Source organism: Palaemon carinicauda, chromosome 9 (genome assembly GCF_036898095.1).
Source record: "Palaemon carinicauda isolate YSFRI2023 chromosome 9, ASM3689809v2, whole genome shotgun sequence".
Classification (NCBI taxonomy): Eukaryota; Metazoa; Arthropoda; class Malacostraca; order Decapoda; family Palaemonidae; genus Palaemon; species Palaemon carinicauda.
Window position 1 is genome coordinate 151,715,864 of NC_090733.1, and position 24,855 is coordinate 151,740,718.

Sequence of the window (24,855 nt, forward strand, 5' to 3'; positions counted from 1 at the left end):
TTCTATACTGTATGTTATTTACATGTATGCCCAAAATAGATTGTTCATACTTTATTCTAAGTCTTGAAATATAAAACATGCAGAATTAAAAAAAACAATCCCAGCATTTCAATATCACACCCAACCACTCCTCTTAAAACAAGAAAAATGTCTCTTGGACCTACCATAACAATCATAACAGCAATCTTTCAGTCTGGGCGATGGGCAAGCGTATGGTGGACATGGACGATCTTTGCAAGTAACCACTCCCTCTGTACAGCTGGAAGTATTAGTCAAAATAATTATCGTTTGCTAAGCTACAATCTTAGTTGGAAAAGACAGGATACAGCACTATAGTATAAGCACAAGAGCTCCAACAGGGAAAAATAGCCTAGTGAGGAAAGAAAATTAGTAAACCGATAGAATGGTGTACCGAAGCGTACCCTCAGGCAAGAGAACTTTTGCGGCAGTAGTTCATGTAATGAATGTATGATAAGTATACAATAGGCATGCTGATTTCCGAGCCCAGAGACAATTTGTAAGCTTTTGCGACCAAATATTGCCGGAGGCGGAAATTTTGTTTTATAAAATAGTTTGTATGCACAAAAAAAACAAAAAAACAAAAAATAACCTAAAAGAAATAAAAAAAAAAATTTGCCAGATGAAAGTATCAATACTCCTAAAAACACTTTAGGGCAACTTTGGCGAATCTTTCCAGCATTAGTAGCGAATGGCTATTCAACAAAATATAAATGATTAAGGATGATTAAACCGGAAAGCCGGAAAGCTACCACTAGCCCTCTCATCTATTACATCAGTGTTCCCCCGAAAATAGGGAAAACTCTATTCCTCCCAAAAAAGCAAAAGCAATAGACTACAAAAGACAGAATTATTGCATGACAGCATTACTGCATTATTCTAACCTAAAGAGCCCCATTGAACAACCAAGTCACCTCACTACTAGCTGAATTTTTTATTAGGATTTTTTCTCAAAAATACTTTGTGTAGAGGGGCACTACTAAAGGGTCTTTCAAGTCTCTCAAGCACCACTTTGCCCCCTAATTACACCCATGTCATAAGCCTATCTATTTTATCTCTGTTACCACTTCTATTATTATTATTATTATTATTACTTACTAAACTACAACCCTAGTTGGAAAAGCAGTATGCTATAAGCCCAGGGGCTCCAACAGGGAAAATAGCTCAGTGCGGAAAAGAAAAAAGGAAAATAAAATATTCTAAGAAGAGTAACAACAATAAATATCTCCTATATAAACTATAAAAACTTTAACAAAACAAGAGGAAGAGAAATAAGATAGGAGAGTGTGCTCGAGTGTACCCTCAAGCAAGAGAACTCTAACCCAAGACAGTGAAAGGCCATGGTACAGAGGCTATGGCACTACCCAAGACTAGAGAACAGTGGTTTGATTTTGGAGTGTCCTTCTCCTAGAAGAGCTGCTTACCATAGCTAAAGAGTCTCTTCTACCCTTACCAAGAGGAAAGTGGCACTGAACAATTACAGTGCAGTAAACCCTTGGGTGATGAAGAATTGTTTGGTAATCTGTGTTGTCAGGTGTATGAGGATAGAGGAGAATATGTAAAGAATATGCCAGACTATTCAGTGTGTATGTAGGCAAAGGGAAAATGAACCGTAACCAGAGAGGAGGATCCAATGTAGTACTGTCTGGCCAGTCAAAAGACCCCATAACTCTCTAGCGGTAGTATCTCAACGGGTGGCTGGTGCCCTGCCCTATTTTGCTGTTCAAAATCTGTTAACTTAATTCACAATATAAAAACGAAGTTTTTCAGATTCAAACATCTGTACTGAATAGCTTCCCTTGGTGGTAGTTCATGACCCAAATTACATACATAGGACAAACTTATACTGTATCGGAAAATTTTGACCAATTTCAGCTCCAATGAGTTGAATAGCTTTTGGATAAAAGCCTATGAGTACATATATATATCCAGGAGGAAACTGAAAAACTTCAAATAGATTTACAAAATGAAAGGAGTAGAAGGCTTAAGGCAGTTTTCCCGACATTATGAAAAAATATTGAGCACTATTTCACCCTCATTAGAAAAGCACAAGACAATGTACCAAATCTCTTAGAAGTACTGTAACTACAGTCCTCCCACAATAACTGAAACCAAAATAGGATTATGTCCCTCATAATACCAAATAACTATTTCCTTAAAAGCAAACAAAGCAAAAGACAGATAACCATTTCCTTAACAGCAAACAAAGCAAAAGGCAAGTAAGTTTCCCTAACAGCAAACAAAGCAAAAGACAGATAGCCATTTCCTTAACAGCAAACAAAGCAAAAGACAGGTAATTTTCCCTAACAGCAAACAAAGCAAAAGACAGATAACCATTTCCCTATTATTATTAATACTAGCTAACCTATAACCCTAGTTGGAAGAGCAAGATGCTATAAGCCCAAGGGCTCCAACAGGTTAAAATAGCCCATTGAGCAGAGGAAACAGATAAAAGATATGAGAAATAGTAAAATAAATGATATGAGAAATTACAATAATATCAAAACAGATATTTCATATATAAACTAAAAAAGACTTATGTCAGCCTGTTCAACATAAAAACATTTGCTGCGACTTTGAACTTTTTGAAGTTCTACCAATTCAACTACCCGATTAGGAAGATCATTCCACAACTTGGTCACAGATGGAATAAAATTTAAAGAATACGGTGTGGTATTGAGCCTCATGATGGAGCAGGCCCGACTATTAGACTTGACTGCATGCCTAGTATTATGAACAGGATGGAACTTTCCTGGATAATTGGAATGTAAAGGATGATCAGAATTATGAAAAATCATATGCAACATGCATAACAAACCAATTGAACAACTGTGGCAGAGATTAATATCTAAATCAGGAATAAGATATTTAATAGACCTCAAGTTCCTGTCAAACAAAGTAACATTAGAATTAGCAGCTGAAGACCAGGCAGGAGAAAAATACTCAAAACAAGGTAGAATGAAAGAATTAAAACCCTTCTTCAAAATAGAATGATCACCAAAAAAACTTTCTCCAAGCCAATTTTTTGTGCAATAGAAGATAACAGATCTAATCTATTTCCTAAAAGTAAATTTTCAGTCTAGAATTACACCTAAACTTTTACGAGAGTCATACAGAGTTAAAGAAACATTATCAATGCTGAGATCCGGATGTTGAGGAGCCACTGCCCCTGACCAGGGACCTACTTACAATCATACTTTGAGTTTTGTTAGGATTCAACTTCATGCCCCTTAATTAATACCACGCACTAATTTTAGCTAGATCTCTAACAAGGGTTTCAGCAACCCCAGATCTACATTCAGGAGATGGAATTGATGCAAAGAGAGCAGCATCCTCTTCATATGCAACAAGCTTGTTTTCTAAGCCAAACCGTATGTCATGTGTATATAGTATGAAAAGTAAAGGGCCAAGAACATTACCCTTACCCTGAGGAACACCAGATATCACATTCCTATACTCTCTACAGTGCCCCTCAACAACAATTCTTTGCAATCTATTACTTAAATATTCAATAATGATGCTAAGAAACGACCCGCTAACTCCCAACTGTTTGAGTTTGCAAACAAGGGCCTCATGATTAACACGGTCAAAGCCAGTACTAAAATAAAGGCCAATCATACGAACTTCCTGACCACAATCAAGATATTTCTGTACAGCATTGGAGATTGTAAGAAGGGCATCACATGCTCCAAGGCCTTTACGAAAACCAAATTGCAAACTAGGGAACAGATGATTACCTCCAGGAAACATATTTAGATGTTTGGCCAAAAGACATTCAAAAACTTTCGATAATATGGGAGTTATGGAATTGGGCTGTAATCAGTTGGACTAGACCTACCACAAACACATTTACATAGTGGAGTAACATTACCAATTCTCCAAGTGCTAAAAGCTCCTCTTCTTGCTAACTTGATCAAAATAACATTACTTTGGAGCTAGGAAATCTGCCGTTTTTATAAAAAACAAAGGAAAATACCATTTCAGTCTACACCTCCACAAGCATCAAGGTCCATCAAGAGCTTTAATTTCACTAGATTGAAAAGCTAAAATAGTTAGCCTCAGGAAAACAGAAATGAGGAAGATCAAGTTTCTTATACTCTGCTTACTGTCAAACACATAAGCAAACCCATCAGCCAAAAGGGTTGCCTTTTCCTGTGGACAGTGAATAATAAAGCCATCTTTAAGTTAAGAAGGAACAGTTGCATCTACACCAAAGAGTGCAGACTTAAGGGTAACCAACCACTTATGTTCCTGGGTTGTACCAGAAAGGGTTTCTTTTATGGTTAAATTTTATTCCTTTTCAGTTGAAGCATAAACTCTGAGTAAAAGCTCTAAGCCGAGTATCTTTATTCTAAGTCAAATCTGATCTGTTACCCTTCCAATGATAGGCCTCCTGCTTCTCCAAATAAGTACGTCTTCAATCATCACTGAATCATGGTTTGTCTTTCACTCAGTACCTAAGCACATGAGAAGGGATACACCTGTCAATTACGTTGACTAGATTCTCAATAAAAGGGACGACAAGGACGAACATTACTATACAATTGTGACAAATTCAAGCCCAAAAGTTAACTCTAAATCCCATTCCAGGCTGCTTGATATTTCATATAAATTTTACATGAGTACACTATGATAAATCAGGGGCAGGCTGCTCAGTCTTCAGTATTAATGAAATCAAGGTATGATCAGATGTCACAACTGGAGAACCAACATTACTTGTTAAAATGCCAGGGGAGTCTGTGTATAGGAAATCCAAGCAGTCATCAGACCCGCGAGTAGTTCAGCAGGAGGAATAGAATTTAACAACTCTCTATGGTAACCATTGAAATCATCAACAAAGAGAAAAAGAGGCCTTTCTATCATCATCTTGTATCTTAGCCATAATGGTAAAAAGGCAATCTAAGATAGAATCATCCATGTCTGGATTCCGGGAGATCGAACACAAATAGAAGTTGTTATGCCTGCCACAAATTTTTATTACTTGAATCTCATGACATTCACATTCATAGCAGGACTTATGAGAAATAGTTTACCTGGTCCTTATATACACCGCCATTCCCCCGGCCCTAGGAATGGCATCCCGTTTAAAAAGTACTGGATTCTTAAAACCACTTAAAAGGAGCTCAGGTGAGCGTCTCATATTAGAAATCAAAGTTTCTGAGCACAAAAGAATATCATACTATCTGGACGCAACGTAAGGTCTTGAATATTTTCCTGAAGACCCGAATATTGCATGCTATATAGAAGACAACATCGACAAAATCTAGGACGTACTGGTCCCGGATTTTGATCAATGTCTCCAGACAGCATAAGAATTAATGGTAATAAAAAGATACATCATACTTAAAAACTAAATTAACAAAAACACGTACAAAAATATAAATAAAGCAATTGATCAAACCCATACACTATAGAAAAAAAAGTTGGAAAAACTGGTGAACGTGGAGGAGCCAATACGCCATGCAAGTATAAATAACCTCCAGGAAACAATGTAAAAGACACAACCATTTCCCTAACAGTAAACAAAGCAAAAGACAGATAACTATTTCCCTAACAGCACACACAGCAAAAGACAGAACCATTTCCCTAACAGCAAACAAAGCAAAAGACAGATAACCATTTCCCCTAACAGCAAACAAAGCAAAAGACAGATAACCATTTCCCTAACAGCAAACAAAGCAAACGACATAACCATTTCCCTACCAGCAAACAAAGCAAAAGACAGATAACCATTTTCCTAACAGAAAAAGTTAAAGACAGACAACCATTCCCCTCACAATGAATAAAGTAAAAGACATCTAACTATCTCCGTAACAGCAAACAAAGTAAAAGACAAGAGGACGATTTACCCCCAATAATATCAAGAGTAAGACTAACAACTAGGCAACAATTTCCCTGACAGTAAAGAAAGAGGACTTTTCCCCCATCACCATCATAACAAAAGTAAAGGACTGAGGACTATTGACCTCACAATAACAAATAACAATACATAGATATATTTCCATTACAGTAAATAAGAGGAAAAAATACTAAGGACTAATTCCTCAATAAACACAAAAGAACTACTGTATACAGAGAAGTACTTCCCCAACAGTAAAGAGAGTAGGAGATTGAGGAACATTACCCTTATAATGATAAATGATACATAGAAATACTGTACTATAATCTATTTTAGTCATTTGTATTTTTCCTATGCGAATAAAAAACCCTCATCATTTATATGGTACAGTACTGTACTGTATACTCTATTGCTATGACCAAAACTTTAGAAGTCCTGTGGGTCTGGCAACATGGTATGATTGCCTCCATTCCATATTTGTAAGCATGTCTGAGCCTGCAGTTCAGTCATCATTTTAGTCTTTTTAAGAATGGCATGGTGAATGATATGAGAAACATAAATAAATGACTCAGGTTTGTTTGGCTAGAAAAAATACAAATTGCTTAAAAAAAAAAAAAAGTTTTCTCCTAGCAAAACCAGTACAGACTTGTAATTTATGTGGAAGTCTTCCTATAGGTGGTAATAAATCTCTTGGTGACAATATTAGGGCATCTGTCTGACCCTTGACCCAAAAAGAAAATACTGTATCAACTACTATGACTGGTTTGGATGAGAGGCAAGATCATGATGTCAACATAAGTGTTAGAACTTCAACTAGACAAATTTGAGTTTTTGTAAAAGTAACTTTTATCATTATAAATATATCATATATATGTCACAGTGGTTTCTTACCTACATAAGTGGTCACCAGCATAGATACTCCCAAGGAAGGGAGGATTCAAAGAGAGAAAGGCACCATTCATTCTAGTCTCGTATCACAAATATGCTGAAAATAACTGATGACATGATATACCACTTATGTCATGAGCTTTGGGAGGGACCATAGTAGACACTTCTTCCAAAGATTTGATTGCTCTCCTAGCTGTCTCTCGTAACCAGAAAAAAAATGGTGTTCTTGAATACTCCCTTCTTGTTTTGACATGTACTTACAAACAAGTTAGAGATGTGAGGACAAAAAGGTGTAGACTTTTCAAGATACAGGCAGAGCGCCTTTACAAGACAAATTAACAGACTGTCTGGATCACCAGTTACCTCTCTGATTGCTAAGTCGTAAAGGGGTCAAACTAGTTATCATTAATTGATAGATTTTGTGTCTTGGCTTTGAATTTTGGGATAAATGAAGAATACTGTATAGATATTTCCACACCCTGGAATGTGATACTAAATGAGAGACCATGTAACTTGCTCACTCTCTTTAATGATGTTAGAGCTAATATGAACACTTATCTATGTCAGCTCTCTGCCTGTTGCTTTGCGGAGTGGTTTGTAAGGTGCTAACTTTAGGGACCTTAGAACCTTTAACACACTCCTAGAGAGGGGTTAGAGTTTCTGAGGTGGTAAGACTGCTTGAAGCTTCTTATCAAAGCCATGAGTTCCCACAAGGAGATGTCAAGTCCCTAAAGTCTGAAGTCCTGGCTCAAGGCTGAGCGATAGCCTTTTACCACTGTGAATGAGAGAAGTATTTCCTTATACAGAAAAACTAATAAGTCCACAATCAGTGGTAAAGTGGCCTACGAACCAACCACAGAAAAGTGACAGCTTTGCCCGACAGACTGGTAGACCTCTACGGAGGACTTCTGAAGGTATCCTGAAAGTTGCTCCACAGTTGATCTTGAAGAAACTTTCTTTTGAAGCTGGTGCTAGGTAACTTCCAGTTGTTTAGACAGGCAGTGAGCCGTTTCATGAAACTTTTTAATGTAAAGTTGACGTAGAAGATTTGACCAATCTAAAAGTTCTCTTGGAAGTTCTATGAGAAGATCTAGAAGGTCCAGGTACGAATCCACCTGTGGCCACCTTGGTGCGACTAACTTTAATCTTAGGTTTTCCGACATCCTCAATTTGTTCTGAACCTGACGAATTAGGCAGTATAGGGGAAAGGCATCGATGTCCTTCCCATCCTAGCTGTGTTGGAAAAAAAATCTTCCATTACTGCTACTGGATCCAGAGCCTGCAAGCAATACATTGGTACAATAGTTTGTTGTTCAGTTGGATGGCTAACATGTCTATGATTAAGGAACCCCACAAGTCAGGAGAGACTTTGCAACTAGAGGATTTAAAGACCATTTTGAACACACTATCATCCCTGGTAGAGCTCATATTGTCTGCCATTACATTCTTTTTCCCAGGGATGAAGTGGGCTGAGAGATGAACGGCATTCACTTGTGCCCAGTGTTGCATCCCTACTTCCAACTGGCATAGGTTGTGGGAAACCAAGCTACCCTACTAGTTGACCCAAGTCACTACAGTTGTGCTGTTGCTCATCAACACTACTGAGTGACCTTTGATAAGACAGTAAAAGTGGAGTAATGCTAGGTATGCTACCTTTAGTTCCAGGTACAGCAGTTTATGTGGAATGACTTGTCCTCCTTTGACCATATTTCAGAGACTTGTTCCTTACTTAAATGGGCTCCTCATCCTTGGTCAGAAGCATCTAAAAAAATAGGATGTTTGGAGTTAGAACCTGTAGATATCATCTGGCTAACAGGCTCTCCTCCTTTAACCACCACGAGAGACCTGTTTTTACAACTTGAGTGATCTTCAAGAGAGCTGATGGAGAATCTGATGTCTGCAACCATCTGCAACCATTGGGTCTTCAGTGCCTACTGTACCAAGTGAAGATGCATCCTCTCTAAGGGTACCAGTTTCTCTAGGTAGGCGAGGTGACCGAGGAGCCTTGACCAGAGATGGACAATTCTTTCTCAAGAAAAGGTGTTGCAATCTGTCTCAATCCATGGAGTCTGTGTATAGATGGAAATACTCTGGCTTGGATCGAGTCTATGGCCATGGCCATGCCCAAGTACAGTAGACGACATGGAAGGTCGAGTCTCTACTTCTCGTAATTTAGCTGGATTCCAAAATCATGGCAAAATTCAAGAAGCTCTCTGTGGCAGATAAGCCAAGATCTTGATTCTGCCAGTAGAAAACAGTCATCTAGGTATTGTAGAAGCCTTATTCCCATGACATGTCCCCAACGAGAAGACTAGAGTAAATAGAAGAGTGAATATACCTGTGGGGCTGTTGACAGGCCAAAGCACAACACTTGCACTGACAAGTTTTTTCTCAGAAAATAAAACACAGGCACTTCCTTGGTCTTGGATGGACTAGGATCTGAAAATACAAGTCCTGAAAGTATATGGTCACTAGGAAGAAGTTCTTTTTTATGGCCTGTATTACTGTGCTGGGGGTTTCCATCTTGGTGTACAAACTGGTTCAAGCAGGAAAGGTCTATGACAAGCCTCCAGTCAATTTCTTCACTAGGAATAGGTTGCCAATGGTAATCTGGAGACCTACCCGAGACCTACCCAAGACTTCCCCAATCGGGTCCTTCCCCACCATCTGTAAAACCTTCTTCTCTAAAAGGAGATCTTTTTGAGACCTTATCGAATACAATGATAGGGTCATTGGAGCCTGAGTTAGTGGAGGGCAACAGCTCATGAACGGGATGCGAGACCCTGAGCAAAGAACTTCTACAAAACAGCGATCTGCCCTGAAGGACTGTTACCTTGTCCAGCAGCATCCCCCTACAGGTGGTAAGTTGGGGAATCTACCATTCCTAACGGGGGGCCTGGTGTCCTTGATTCATATGACAGGAAAGATGGCCTCCTTGGCAAAGGAATTAGAATGGTCTTTTTTGGGCTCAAGCCATGTCGTCCTGATGGAAGTTCCTAAAGGGTAGCTTCCTTGGGTATATATAACTACGGCGATATTCACAGAGAATTTACCTTAAGGTACCCAGAATTCTAACTCCTGGAGCGAATATCCCTAATAAAAGAACCAGGGATATTGCGAAATATCAGAGGACGTATTCTTTACACGCCACATGGCAATCTGCACCCCGAACAGAGTTAACACTTCGAAGGGGTCAATTGGCAAGAAAACGAAAACGAGAAAGAAAAAGGAGAGCCGCTCGCAAGGTATCTCTCCTCTCCCGTTTCGTAAGCGTGCATTGCGCCGCTCACGGCGCCATCTGTATTCCTTTTTGCGTAGCTCAACAACTCGGTGTTTTTTCCCTGTGTTTCTCGCAATTCTTGGATTTAATCAACTAATAATGCTTTTTCCAACTTCTTCTGCTTCTGATAAGTTGAGTATTATTTCTTTTATGTATAAATGTAGGCTCTTGGTAATTTTAAAAGTGATTGATAGTGATATCGTTGTTACAAGAGCTGTTGCCTACCGGAGGCGTCCTGGACGCTGTCGCTCGCTAGGTACGAGTTATTTAGTTAGCCAGAGCGACGTGCCCGGCTGTTTCGCTTTAATAATTTTAGCGTTACATAGGATGTCTTTATATGATGCTGTTAGTATTGTTTGTCTTGGCGAAGGATTCGCCGATTCTGGCCTACGCTAGACCTTGTAGCCTAGTCGTTTGGCCCTAGTACTTTGCTGCATGATATTCAGATTTCCGAGTGTTTTAAAAATTTTATTGAAGCTTTAGGCAGTTTTATACATTCAAGATTATGTTGATTTTCTTCCAAGATAGTATACGAGGGAGTTTCGGTGATTTAGGTAATCGATTCTCTTGGCGCCTAGGCTAAGTTATCTATGGGGCCTTCGTATACTTTCTCACACTCCCCGGTTGCTCTCTTCTCTTCGGAGAAGGTGTGCAATCCCTTTCCCTCTGTTTAAGCCTTGGGCTTAACCCTAGTGGTTTATCTGAATTGACTTTAGATACAACTATATTAGGGTGTTGCTGTTCCTTCCTGTTTCCAGTAAGTCTGGCTTCAGAGAAGGGGCAGAACATCAGAGTTCTTAGTCTGTGTCTGTTTATGTCTAGCTCGTGGTTGAGATTCCCTTGCTAGACTGACAACAGACATAGGAGGCTTAGCCTCCTTAGGTCACTTTCGAAGGTTTCTGTACGAGATGATCCCTTCTTCTTGTGATCTAGCAGACTAGTCCTGTGTTGCTGTTCTCGGTGTAGAGGACAAGATCCTTTTTTCTGTGAATAGCAACGCTTTCCTTGCTTTGGTTCCGTGGGGGTTGGCAAGTATTGCTGGCCTCCCTCCTCGGATCTCCCCTAGGCTAAGAAGAGTTTTCTTGGCTGCGGGTGATTCATTACTAAAGCAAGGTTGGTAGGACCCTCTTCACCCTTTCCCCCTCTTTCCTTTGTAATGGCCTAGCCATTGCATTCCTGTCCGTCATTCTACATCTGTACCTAGCATAGGTTAGGATGTGGGGTTGACTCAGTCCCTTGCCGGCCGGCAGTGCGTGCCGGCCGGCAAGGGTCTTCTGCTTTGAGTGCTGCCCGGACCTCTCTTGGTCTCTCATCCATGGTTGTCTGTAGAGCCAGATGGCATTGGTCAGGAAGCCTGAAGTTATATTCTCCCCTTCCTTATGTGCATTCTTTCGGGTTGCCGGGCTATGAGGTAGTACAGTCTCTTATCCCGGCATCCATTCTGTTTTTTTCTAGTGTTGTACCCTAGCCGGCTGCCGGCCTGAGATGCCGGAAGCCGGGCAGTCGGAGTTCTCTGGTTCTTTTGCTGCCGGCCGGCATCAGTTGTATACCTTTGCCGGCCGGCTATTATCACACCATTGTCTGCTGGTCGCTACGATTGGTGGCCGGCAGCCGGGTGCTACCTTGTGTAGTTGCCGGCCGGCAGTCATTGCCGGCCGGCACATGCATTTGAACCAGCGTTCTGCCGCCTTATAGCTCTTAAGTAGTATACTTTAAACTAGTTATGATGTGTGCTGGCCGGCACATTACCTTCTATACTGTAGCCAGTATTTTTCAGTATAGTATATACTGTAGGGAGAAAACTATAGTATAGTATTTGTTACAACACTGTGTTTTCTAACACTTTTGTGTTATCTTGCACAGCCCTTTGGTGTAGCCTTACAGATAAAGAAAGTGAGTTCTTTCTTGTCTACTATCCGGCATTTTAAAATCATCTTTTGGGTGTGAGCTACACCTGTTTCCTCTGGAAATTATTCATTGGTTGCTCTAGGATAGATTAACCATACGATTTTATTATCTGGAAGGTTGCAGCAATTTACTGTGCGGGAAACACAAGTGTGTGTCTTTCCTTTCTGGTTTAATTATGCTAAGCTATGTATATCCAGTGATACGTAGTTCACTTGATACTCATGGAAATTTCTTCTCTTTACAGGAGGACCATCCGAAGTGTGGAAGCGTTTTCTGCAACGTCCGCAGCAAGAACTTCTGCGGACATGATTTGTGTAGGAGGCACGCAGCATGCGCAGTCTCCAAAGGTGATCTCCGGTATTGGGACCCGCAGGTATGTACCGTGTGCACAAACCTGGTTGCTGAGGCTTTTGATTCCCCTAAGACGGCGGAGTCAAGGGATGCAGCAAGGGAGAAGCTTCGTACCTGGGTAAGGGGTTTTCAGAAGAATACCTCTGGGCCCTATCTTCCAAGTGAGAAGATGAGGGCTTACCTTTTCCCCAGAGCGTCAGCTGAGGCAGTGATTCCCCAGCCTCAAGTGGAGATACCAGTAGTTCAGATCCCTGTGGATGCTGAAGTCGCGGACGCCCTGCAGGACATCCAATTGGACGACAGGATGTCGGAGGTGTCCGAGCGTCTGGAAGATGACCTTCTGGCAGAAGACCAGGATGAAGAGCAGGCTCCAGACAATGAAGAGGAAGAGGTCGACGAGGTGTCGGCTACTCCGGTTCAGGCCCCTGAACCTATTCCCTCAACATCGTCCTCTCTCCCAGAAGAGCTGGGAAAGGCCCTTTCCTCCATCGTTGGAATGATCCAACAGATGCAGAGGGAGAATAATGAGAAGGCGGCTGCAATGGAGCTGGAGATGCGGAGACTTGCAGCATCATGTGGGCCCCAGAAGAAGCTCAGCGTGAAAGACCTTCCCTTGTGCTCAGATGCTAACCCTTGGAAGTATGCTGAGCACATGCCTATGACGACCGGAAAAATGGTCATTTCGGAGAAGTTGGGCTCAGTTCCCCTTGAGGAGGTGGAATTCTGGCCCAGCAAGGGGGCGTATCCGGACTGTTATGTCCGTCTAAGGAAGGAGCCAGCCTCAAAGGAGGAGACAGAGCCGAAGGAGGTCATAGTTTTGGACCATGCTAAGGCTCAAGCTTTGCTATCGTGCTCGATGAAAGAGAGGGGCTTCACAAACTCAAAGGTACCTGCTTTGAGTAAGAAGCACCCTTCCTTTGTGTCCTCTCCTGCTAGAGCCTTCCCCTTTACGCAGAAAGGGTTTGCGGCTGTGCTGAAAGCAGTCGAGGCTGGTAAGCCATGCCCCTCCTTGGAGGAGTGTAAACCTTTGTCTTTGGCCCTACCCATGGACCACAAGGACTGGAAGGACGTCCATCTTACCTTCTCAGTCGGGAAGTTGGAGGCTGATATTGCCGGACGTCAGTTCGGTGAGAACCTCCCCAAGCTGTCTGACTTTCTTTTGCGAAGGGAGCTCGAGACGAAAGAAAGACTGGCTGCCTCAATGTCTCATCAAACCACTCTTGAGACAATGGCAAGTGACCCCAAGGTTCATGAGATGTTCATGGTAGTGGCTAAGACACATCTGGCCACAGTGACGAAGGACCTTTACAGCTTCGTCAAAGCGAGGAGGGCTTGTAGGGAGTTCGTGTTCGCCTCGGCTGCGTTTAGGCACGAGCCAAGGAAACTAATCTCCTCCAACATTTGGGGCATAGACCTCTTCCCTAGTGAAGCGGTCAAGGAGGTTGTAGATAAGGCCGCCACGGAGAATAGAAACCTTCTCCAGAAGTGGGGCCTATCTCTCAAGAGAAAGTCTTCCACGGATGAAGGTCCCCAACTAAAGAGGAAGACTAAGAAGACTAGGCTACCCTCTCGGCCAGCCAAGCCATTCAGACAGCAGCAGCAACAGCAATTGCCTATGCCTACAGTGCCCCAGATGGTGGCACAAACCCCGACCACATTCCAGTGGGTACCCCAAGCCGTGTCGACGCAGTCTCCGGAATTTAACCCAACGTTCGAAGGGCAGTCAACTACCTTTCGAGCGAAGCCTAGAGGAGCAGCCAGAGGCTCGTCTAGACGCCCCTCAAGGGGGAGGGGATTCAGGGGTGGTCGCGGTCAGGGGGGCAAGGCCTCAGGACAGCAGTCAAAGTGAGATGATACCGGTAGGAGGGAGACTTCAGAATTTTCGGGATCGGTGGACCTTCGATCCCTGGGCCCACAGCCTACTCAAGAATGGACTGGGTTGGAGCTGGTACAGCACTCCACCCCCGTGCCCTCGATTTTTCCAACACTCCACCCCCGTTCTGGAGGAGTACATTCAAGAACTGTTGGAGAAAAAAGTGATCCGAAGGGTAAAGTCCATCAAATTCCAAGGGAGGCTGTTTTGTGTTCCCAAGAAGGACTCAGAAAAACTCAGAGTCATTCTGGACTTGTCGCCACTCAACAAGCTCATAGTGAACTGCAAGTTCAAGATGCTAACACTGCAACACATAAGGACCTTACTGCCCAAGAGGGCATTTACCGTCTCCATAGATTTGTCAGACGCCTATTGGCACGTTCCAATCAATTGCCATCTCTCCCCCTACCTAGGGTTCAAGCTACATCGAAAACTCTACGCCTTCAGAGCCATGCCATTCGGGCTAAACATAGCCCCAAGGAGCTTCACGAAGCTTGCGAACGTAGCTCTCAAACAATTACGCCTAAAGGGAATCCAGGTGGTAGCCTACCTGGACGACTGGCTGGTGTGGGCAGCATCCAAGACAGAATGTTTGCAAGCTTCCCTGCAGGTGATCCAGTTCCTAGAGTATCTAGGCTTCAAGATCAACAGAAAAAAGTCTCGACTTTCTCCATCTCAAAAGTTCCAGTGGTTGGGAATCCACTGGGACCTAGTGTCACACCGATTCTCCATCCCGGCGAAGAAGAGGAAGGAGATAGCTGGTTCTGTCAAGAGACTTCTGGATTCCGAAAGGATATCAAGACGCGAACAGGAGAGAGTGCTGGGTTCTCTCCAGTTTGCTTCGGTAACAGACCCGGTGCTAAGAGCACAGCTAAAGGATGCAACCGGAGTTTGGAGAAGTTATGCATCAAACGCGCGAAAAGATCTGATAAGACCAGTTCCGCTTCGTCTACGTACACTTCTCAGGCCTTGGTCCCAAGTCAGGCAACTAAAGAAGTCGGTACTTCTTCAGCCACCTCCCCCCTCGTTGACTATTCACACAGACGCCTCGAAGGAGGGGTGGGGAGGTCATTCTCATCGGAAGAAGCCCCAAGGGACTTGGTCCAATCTATTCAAGACATTTCACATAAACTTTCTGGAAGCTATGGCAGTACTCCTTACCTTGAAGAAGGTCTTCCCGCGTCGCTCGATCCACATAAGGTTGGTGCTGGACAGCGAGGTGATTGTGAGATGCTTGAATCGACAAGGATCGAGGTCACCACCACTCAACCAGGTGATGTTGGCCATCTTTCGACTGGCGGAAAAGAAGAAGTGGTACCTGTCGGCAGTTCACCTTCAAGGAGTCCGCAATGTGACAGCGAACGCTCTATCCAGGTTCACACCGATAGAGTCGGAATGGTCCCTAGACGCAGGATCATTCTCCTTCATCTTGAGTCAAGTCCCAGAACTGCAAATAGACCTCTTTGCGACGAAAGACAACAAGAAGTTACCCCTTTACGTGTCCCCGTACGAGGACCCCTTGGCGGAAGCAGTGGACGCGATGTCCCTCGACTGGAACAGATGGTCCAGGATTTACCTGTTCCCTCCTCACAACCTTCTGTTGAGGGTCCTCAACAAACTGAGATCTTTCAAGGGAGTAGCGGCAATAGTGGCTCACAAGTGGCCGAACAGCGTGTGGTTCCCTCTGGCATTGGAACTACAGCTGAAGTTTCTACCATTACCAGATCCAGTTCTGACCCAGCGAGTCCAGAAGTCGACTGTCTGCGCTTCATCTCAGAAAACACGGACCCTGCAGCTCATGATTTTCTCTCCCTAGCGGTGAGAAAACGTTTCGGGATTTCGAAAGACAGTATAGACTTCCTAGAGGAATATAAGTGCAAATCTACTAGAAGGCAATATGAGTCATCTTGGAGGAAATGGGTGGCCTTTGCCAAGGCGAAGAATCCGCAAAAGATCTCGACGGACTTCTGCTTATCTTTCTTCATCCACCTCCATGGTCAAGGGTTAGCAGCTAACACAATTTCAACGTGTAAATCTGCTTTGACAAGACCCATTTTATATGCCTTCCAGGTCGACCTCGCTAACAAGATTTTTAATAAAATTCCGAAAGCCTGTGCTAACTCAGACCTTCAGCACCTCCAAAGCCCATTTCATGGTCTTAGATAAAGTTCTTCATTTTGCTTCACTGTTGAACAATGAGGAGTGTGCGTTAAAGGATTTGACCCAAAAAGTTATTTTCCTATTTGCACTCGCGTCCGGGGCAAGGGTTAGTGAAATTGTAGCCCTCTCGAGAGAGGAGGGTCGTGTACAGTTCTTGGATGGGGGAGAACTGAACCTGTTTCCGGATCCTACGTTTCTCGCCAAGAACGAGTTACCCACCAACAGGTGGGGTCCCTGGAGAATCTGCCCTCTGAAAGAAGATGCATCTCTATGTCCAGTAGAATGCCTAAAGGTCTATCTTCGTAGATCTTCAGACTTCAGGGGTGGTCAACTATTCAGGGGAGAAACATCAGGCTCAAATTTATCATTGAAACAACTTAGGGCGAAAATCACATATTTTATTCGCAGAGCGGATCCTGACAGTACACCCGCAGGTCACGATCCGAGGAAAGTTGCCTCATCCTTAAATTTCTTTAATTGTATGGATTTTGAACATCTTCGTTCATACACTGGCTGGAAGTCTTCCAGAGTGTTCTTTCATCACTATGCGAAGCAAGTGGAGCAACTAAAGAGGTCTGTGGTAGCAGTGGGTTGTGTCGTGAACCCTGCTGTTTAACTCTGCGAGGAACAGTGGATTTAATTGGGACGATTAATTCCGGGGTGAGTGTGTAGTTACAAACTGTTCTACAAACTAAGTGTGAGGGCACGGGGTTGCCCACGTAGACTGTTCCACTTTCAAAGGTGAACCTAGCATAAGTGCAGACATGTGTGCCGAGCGTTTCCAACGCTAATGTAACTGATTAGTAATACAGACTTTTACAATTTTGATACCTCGGTATGTTAAAAGTGGCGCTAATGTTTTTCTTTCAGATAAACAAGTTTCTGTTTACTATCATGCTTATGCTTATTTTTTGGTTATTCTCCTCTTATATATGTATATAATTGTTGTTTAACCTGTTTTATTTATTGTTTGTCAACAAACTAGTTCTTGTGAACCTTGCGTCTCCTTCACCTGTGTCAATTTAATGGAAATAATTTAGCATTACGTACTATGTATATTTATCTGGGATAATTCTAATAGATTGTTCCTTTATGCAAGCATTTTTTGCATTGGTTTATGCTTTCCCTTGGCGGGAGGACTCCATGCCCTAAGGGGACGGTGGCGGATATGCAAGTTTCCTCTTACTCGGATATAAACCTTTGTCCAATCCAGTATCGAACGGAGAACTGGTCGATATTTCATATTGACGCAGTGGTTCTTTACAAACTATGCTTTACATGATATAGGGTGAGACCACTATATTGGCTTGTCTGTTATTCATACATAGGTATATGTACTCTTCGAGACTTTTCCAGAGTCTAGTAGGACTCTTCCCTGTAGGGGGCAGGAAGCACTAACATGGTTTATGGTTAGTTGAAAAGATGCATAACGGTGACATCTTAGGTCTCTAGGTCTAGTTGGCCGGGAAATACCTTCGGGGAGTACGGCACGTTTTGAGAATCCACAGATACAGTAATGCTCTGGTATACTTCCATCAGGACGACATGGCTTGAGCCCAAAAAACGGATTTTGAGCGAAGCGAAAAATCTATTTTTGGGTGAGATGGCCATGTCGTCCTGATGGACCCGCCCTTCCCTTTCTTTAAAGGGCTGTAGGTCCCCTCCCTACATACAGTATCTGTAGCACCTCGTGTATCGCTACAAGGAATACAGATGGTGCCGTGAGCGGCGCAATGCACGCTTATGAAACGGGAGAGGAGAGATACCTTGCGAGCGGCTCTCCTTTTTCTTTCTCGTTTTTGTTTTCTTGCCAATTGACCCCTTCGAAGTGTTAACTCTGTTCGGGGTGCAGATTGCCATGTGGCGCGTCAAGAATACGTCCTCTGATATTTCGCGATATCCCTGGTTCTTTTTTTAGGGATATTCGCTCCAGGAGTTAGAATTCTGGGTACCTTAAGGTAAATTCTCTGGGAATATCGCCGTAGTTATATATACCCAAGGAAGCTACCCTTTAGGAACTTCCATCAGGACGACATGGCCATCTCACCCAAAAATAGATTTTTCGCTTCGCTCAAAATCCGTTTTATACTGCTGGATGTTGTCGGATTCTGGTAGCAGACAATGTTTAGGAGCTTTTTTTTTTAGGAGGGTTGGCCTTTGCATTTACTAAGAGGGAGCCAAGAATCTACATGCTGCAGCTCTTCCCAGGAGCTACGTCTGGCTAGCCTTTCAAATTTCTCCACTGCTGCTGCTGTTTCTGCTGGGAAAAAAAAATTGACAGTGTGATATTAGAGTTCCTCAGATTTAAGAAATCCCTACAAATTGTATCACATGCCTAGCAATCTTTGCTATTACTGTGTCTCTTCGGTTTAGTACACAATCGCCCCAGATAAAAACCATTTGGTGGAGTACAAACTCCAATGCTTTTGCCCCTGAGTGGATGAGGTCTTCATATTGCTTCCTTGTTTTGGAAATTATTAGAATTTCTAATACTGCAAAGTAGGTAACTGCTGCTGACCAATGGTCCAGCCAAGGAGCAAGCCTTAAAAGCAGACATAGCTGCTGCCTCCATATTTTGCAGCTTTGGGGCAGAAGAAAAAGAAGGTGCATCAAATTCCCACTAGAAGTGGCTGGTTTCAAGTTTGGAACGTCCAGGTAAATCAGAAGGGGACTAAGGTGTGTCCATGTAGAACTCATTGAGATAAGGCAGGAAGTAGTAATCTCAATGATTGACTGGATATGAGTGTGTTCTCCACACCAGAAATCAGTTTGTTAATAAGGTTCATGGTGTCCTTAGCCTGACTCAAAAGAGGGGCATCGAATAAGTGGAAAATATTTTTGAGATGATTGTGCAACGCCTTCCCATTACTTGGGCATGAGGTGGTTCACTTAAGTCCATCAATCCAATGAATAGGGCTCATTAAATTAAGGAAGTGAGATGCCTAGCCCTGCTTCCGACAACAGTACCACTAAGGGAACGACACCAGATGATTCTGCTGTTGCCTCAGCCCTTTGTTCTGGGGAGTACTCAATGATATTGTCCAATTTGGGGATCTTACTCTACTGTAGATCTCGGCCCTAATGGTCCTGTTATCAGAAATCTTTATGGTTTTTAACCCTCTTCTGGGTATCCTTCCTCTCTTACCTTGCTCCTAGTATACTATATGTACTGTATAGGAGCTAAGGGGGTTTAACCCTCTTCTGGGTATTCTTCCTCTCTTACCTTGCTCCTAATATACTATATGTACTGTATAGAAGCTAAGGGGGAAGAATGACTGTAAAATCGTGTGTTCATAATAAGATTTTGATGAGAGAGAAGGTTTTGTTTCTCTCTCTGAAACAAAATACTGTACTGTAGTGATAATCTCCATCCGTCAGGCTTATCCTACCAAGACTGTCTATATCTGTAAGCAGAATATCTGGGGAAGAATCTGTCCTCTGGCTCTTGAGAGATGGTAACTCTCGAAACACAAAAAGGGGATTAACACTGGAAATGGCAGATACAGTTCTGAAGCAGTTTTCCTTTCATGCTGATTCAACAGTTTCACCTGTAGACCTGAAAAATCTATATTTTAGGATTTGACCTACAGTATATGCAAATTTATCATTTTTGTCTCTAGATGTATCTATCTATTCTAGACTATGGCTAGTTTGTGTCATAAAAAGTACCATGAGCATAATAACGCAAAAATAATAACGGTTCCAAAGGCATAAGGCCAGGGACTTAACCAAGAACCTAAGTGACAGAGTACTAAACGGGCAGACAAAGATGAATTCCCAAGACAAGTGAACAAACAATGGCCGCCGTGAAGGGCCAGACGGGAATAATAAAACAGACTATACTGGATAAAAACAAAAGCCCGGTACTATAAAAAGCTGTCAAAACAAACTATGGTACTTAACATTGGAATGTGTGAAGATGGAGCTTCGGACATGACGAAATAAATCCACGAATGTTAAAAAGGCCGAGAGCACCACAAAAAATTTCACACTGACGAAGTCCAAAAAGAAGGATGCTGTTCAGATGGTGCTCGCGTCGGGGCGTGGGTGGTGTGGCGCTGGTGGGTTGGCTAGGGCCTTTGTATCGGCCCATCCCTTTGACGAAGGAATTAACTAAATGGAAGACAACCTGTGAATAGTGGATTTCACGCGCCTTTGCTTTATACACGACACCCAAAAGGTGCTCGCGCGAGGGTTGTAACCTCAGCATTCCATGCTTTTATCTTTCTCTGGTATAATTGGAAGGTTTTATCAGAAAAGGTATATAAGAAGGACTCTTTTCACCGGCCGCCACAGGTCGACCCAGAAATCTCTATTTCAGGATTTGACCTACAGTATATGCAAATTTATCATTTTTGTCTCTAGATGTATCTATCTATTCTAGACTATGGCTAGTTTGTGTCATATATGCCTGAGCACGTTGTCGACATTCATGAAATTGTGAAACCATATTCTGTCTGCGGGCATGTTCAACTGATATGCTAAGTGAGGGATGAGTGCTTCTCGCAGTGTTCAGGCGGTGCTCACGACCCTGATTGCAAGTTTCTATTTTGAGCCATAGTTAGCAAGCCTTTTTTTTGTACCTGTCTTGGGAAAAGAACACTAGGGTTGCTCGTGCATCTGCAGACACAGAGAAAGATTCACATGCGCATTGGGTTTATAGGACCAAGTTTGTTCTTTATGTGATGATCTCAAAAACTTTTTCATTCTATAAGAAGATGACACTGAGATTCCTCTTGAGGAATCCAGAAGTGCCGATATTGATCAAGGCGAAAGATTAGTTTCTTCCTTTTCAAGAGAAAACTTACCTTAAAGGCATTCAGGTGTTACTTGAAGCCCTGACTCACTATGGGATCTCATCGGTGAATAGTACAACTCTTCCAATCATAGAAGTTGGAGATACATGCCCATTTGCTGAATGGTGCGAAGACTGTCAGCATGCGTTTAGGGGACAGATGGTCTAACTTAATTGGAGAAACCTCCTGAACTATGGAGGAGAAATCTCCTTGCTCTCCCATATATGAAATAAATAATTGTTCCCCCGAGCTTAACCCACTGATTGGTGGGGACGGGGACCTGTTGGGGTTCACAAAATCTTGTGATATTATTGATTCCTGCAAAGAATCTTATTCTAGCCGATTAAGTGCAGAAGCAAAAGGATTGTAATCAATATGCATATTCTCCACCTCATTAAGCACGTTCAGAGATAATATATTTACAAACTATTGTTTGAACATACGGGCGCCATCCTTTGTTACTGGAGCCTCCGGGAACTGATAAAGGATCGGACAGGGAAAATTCAGTACTCGGGAGAGAAGGTTTATGCTTCTTGCCCTCTTTAGAGGAAGAAGCAGAAGGAGAAGGATCCCTTTTAGTCTTCTCATGACTACTATCATATTTCTCCCATCAGGAAGACGACTATTCCCCACAAAATTCATAAAGGAACTTCAATGAGTATCTCATACCGAAAAACCCTGAACACAAATGATGGGGATCTACCTCCCCCGACTCATAAGGTATCACAAGTGCAACCTTCAAGGTCAGGACAGGTTCTCATACACACTTGAGAAACACTCAATCACAAAGCAGTGAAAGAAAAAGCACAAATGCACAGCGGGGACAGCAGTTATCTGAACGACACAGCAAACAAGAATAAAGTAAGGACTAAGCCACAGGGTCTGACGTGCCTACCCAGCACAAGTGAGAACAGAGGGCAACTATGCAATATTGCCAGACCCAAAGGACTTCTTAAATTTTGGTTGTAGCAAAACAGCAAAAGAGTAAACCATATAAATGATTTGAGTTTGTATTTGCATAGGAACAAATTTCCATTACACTAACTAAAGGAAAAATAATAAGGACTATTTTCCCAATATTAACCTAAAATGCAGAGAACTATTCCCTTTACCGTAAAGAAAAGTAAAGACAGAGAACTATTTTCTCAACTATTACAAAAGTAAGACCGAGGGCTATATCCCTTACAATAACAAAATATCGACTCGGACACATTTTCTTTACAGTAAAGAAAGTAACGACAAAGGCCTATTACCCTCACAATAACAAAAGAATAATATACAGAGAAAGAGGACCCTTTCTCATGATAAAAAAGTAAAAGACTGAGGACTATTTACCTCACAAAAACAGTATAGAGAAATGTTTTCCTGATAGTAAAGAAAGTAAAAGGCAGACCAATTTCTCCTATGATAACTGCAGTAAAATATTGAGGGTTATTTCTCTTTCATCATAATCTTCACCAGTTTTCAGTGTACCTAGGGGTAACACTAGATAGAACTCTGCATCATTTTCCACCCATCTCCAAAAGCTTCTAGGGAAGGTTGGCTCTCACAATACCCTGCTAAAATAACTAGCAGGAACCAAGTGGGGAGCCAATGCTTACACATTAAGAACAACTGCATTGGCTCTGTGCTATGTACCAGGCAAGTACAGTGCATAAGTGTGGAGTAGATCTTTACATGCCAGAAAATAGACCCTATGCTCGACAATCAAAGGACACTTTGTCCCATTCCCACCAACAACCTCTACAAACTTGCACACTGACCCTCCAGAAATCAGGAGGCATACAACAACAAAAACTTTAGAGGAAACATATCTTTAACTCCAGGCACCCATTACATCTAAGTAGACTTAGGTCAAGAAAGATGTTTGCCACTCTGGAGGGACTGCCAGTCCAAATACAAGTACAGAATGACAGAATGGACCAATGGAGGGACTCAGACAGGAGACTACACCCCAATAACGCAGTACAGGACCCCACTGAAGAAATTGCTGATGGAGCACTACTTCCCAGACAGGAGTGGTGTGTCCTCAAGAGAGCTAGAGCTGGAGTCAATAGAACAAGCAACAATCTAGTTAAATGGGGCCTGAAAACTGACCAGTCCTGCAAATTTGGAGAAAATACCCAGATCATAAACCGTATTCTCCGATCATGCTCATTATCTCGTAATTTGGACAACACTAACTTGGCTAATGCCAATAAAAACTGCTTCAATGGTTGGCTGTTTGGTGTGATAAGCTATGTTAATGATTATAAACACTAAGAGACAGCTATTTCCTTTACCTGCATTCCTGGCAATGATCCTGTGGATGTGTAAATATCTCATGATAGTTATAAAAACGGTCCAGAAACCGACACTTTTTGGGTTGGAAACAGATGGGACAGCAGACACCATCCATTGGTTTTGGGTCTGGGCATTCGAGTTTGGGACACCTGATGGTTTCGCACATCACATTTCCGTCCTGTCATTTAAAAGGTGAAAAAAAATAGGGATTAGTTCTCTCAAGTAGCTTAAATTTGGCCAAACATATTACTATATAAATCTCTTGCATTTTGGGGGCAAATGGGACTTTTTCTTCATACTGGGATTTAAATTACTTTGGGAGGTTAAAGTAATGAAAAATGTGCAAAACCTGTAGATTTGTAATGAGTATTTGCTTTGGTCAAAATGGTTTTTCAGTCAAAATTAAATTTTTTTTCTTTAAATAATCACACACAAATGTAATCTACAATGAACTAAAATTCATTTGCAATAAAGAAATCATGAAATCTGTGCAAAATTTACCCAAATAAATATACCAAGTGCATTTTTTGGGAAGGTTAAATTCAGAATTTTGGTTGGAAACTAACTGTAATACAGAAATTTTAAACTCGGCAAATTTTACCAATAATCAAATATAGTTTTACAAGTCTCTTTGAGGAACAATGTGGACTCTACTTTCAAACTGGGTGTGAACTATTTTATACCGCTTGTCACAAACATGATTGCAACATTGAAATATATTTTCATGCTTGCAATTGAAATTAATGCTAAATGTACACAAAATTTAATCTGCATGTTTTATGGGTCACTTACTAAAAGAATTATTAAGTTGGTGTGCATTAAAATGTTCTTTTATTAATTTTTCACTCAAATTAGTTATAGCATATTAATTCAGATACTACTAAAGGTTATACACACAATATCAATAAAATTTCATTGGAATAAAGTATAATTGCAAACTAAGCCAATGTAGCAAAAATAAAAATTGGGTATAATGCATAAACCAGACATATAATCGCAAACATGAAAACAAAACTGCAATACTTAACAATTGCAAAAGAGTAAGGTTACAAACAATCCAGAATTATCCATAACACCAAAACTTCTCGAAGTCAAACTAGACTTTTCTTTCAAACTGGGTGAAATGTATCATTTCAGCTACAGATATGAATGCAAAAATACAATGTACAGGTTAGTAATTTTATTATAATTGATGAATGCCAGAAACGATACAAAAGCAACCGAAGCTTTGTCAACTATACCACTTTTCTAGTGAAGCTGGACTTTTCTTTCAAACTAATAAATCAAAGGAATACCTTATGCGGCTAGTCCCGAAAATGACTTGATAATTAATATATTGCACTTCATTTCAATAATATATATCTAAGCGATGCTGAATTAAAAAAAAAAAAAAAAAAAGACGACACAATTCACTCAAAACGTAACTTCTAAAAGCCAAGATATCCTCATTTACACTGAA

General features: G+C 41.8%; 1 protein-coding gene across 1 annotated transcript in view; it reads right to left on the minus strand.

Moving 5' to 3' along the window:
* LOC137647288 (uncharacterized) overlaps positions 1-24,855 on the minus strand; it is an 84,891-nt gene that overhangs the window by 55,317 nt on the left and 4,719 nt on the right. Inside the window, exons 7-8 of the mRNA XM_068380680.1 lie at positions 23,396-23,574; positions 165-259 (exon numbers count right to left, since the gene is read on the minus strand). Of these exons, the coding sequence (XP_068236781.1) occupies positions 165-259; positions 23,396-23,574 (274 nt within the window). The remainder of the gene's footprint in view (positions 1-164; positions 260-23,395; positions 23,575-24,855) is intronic.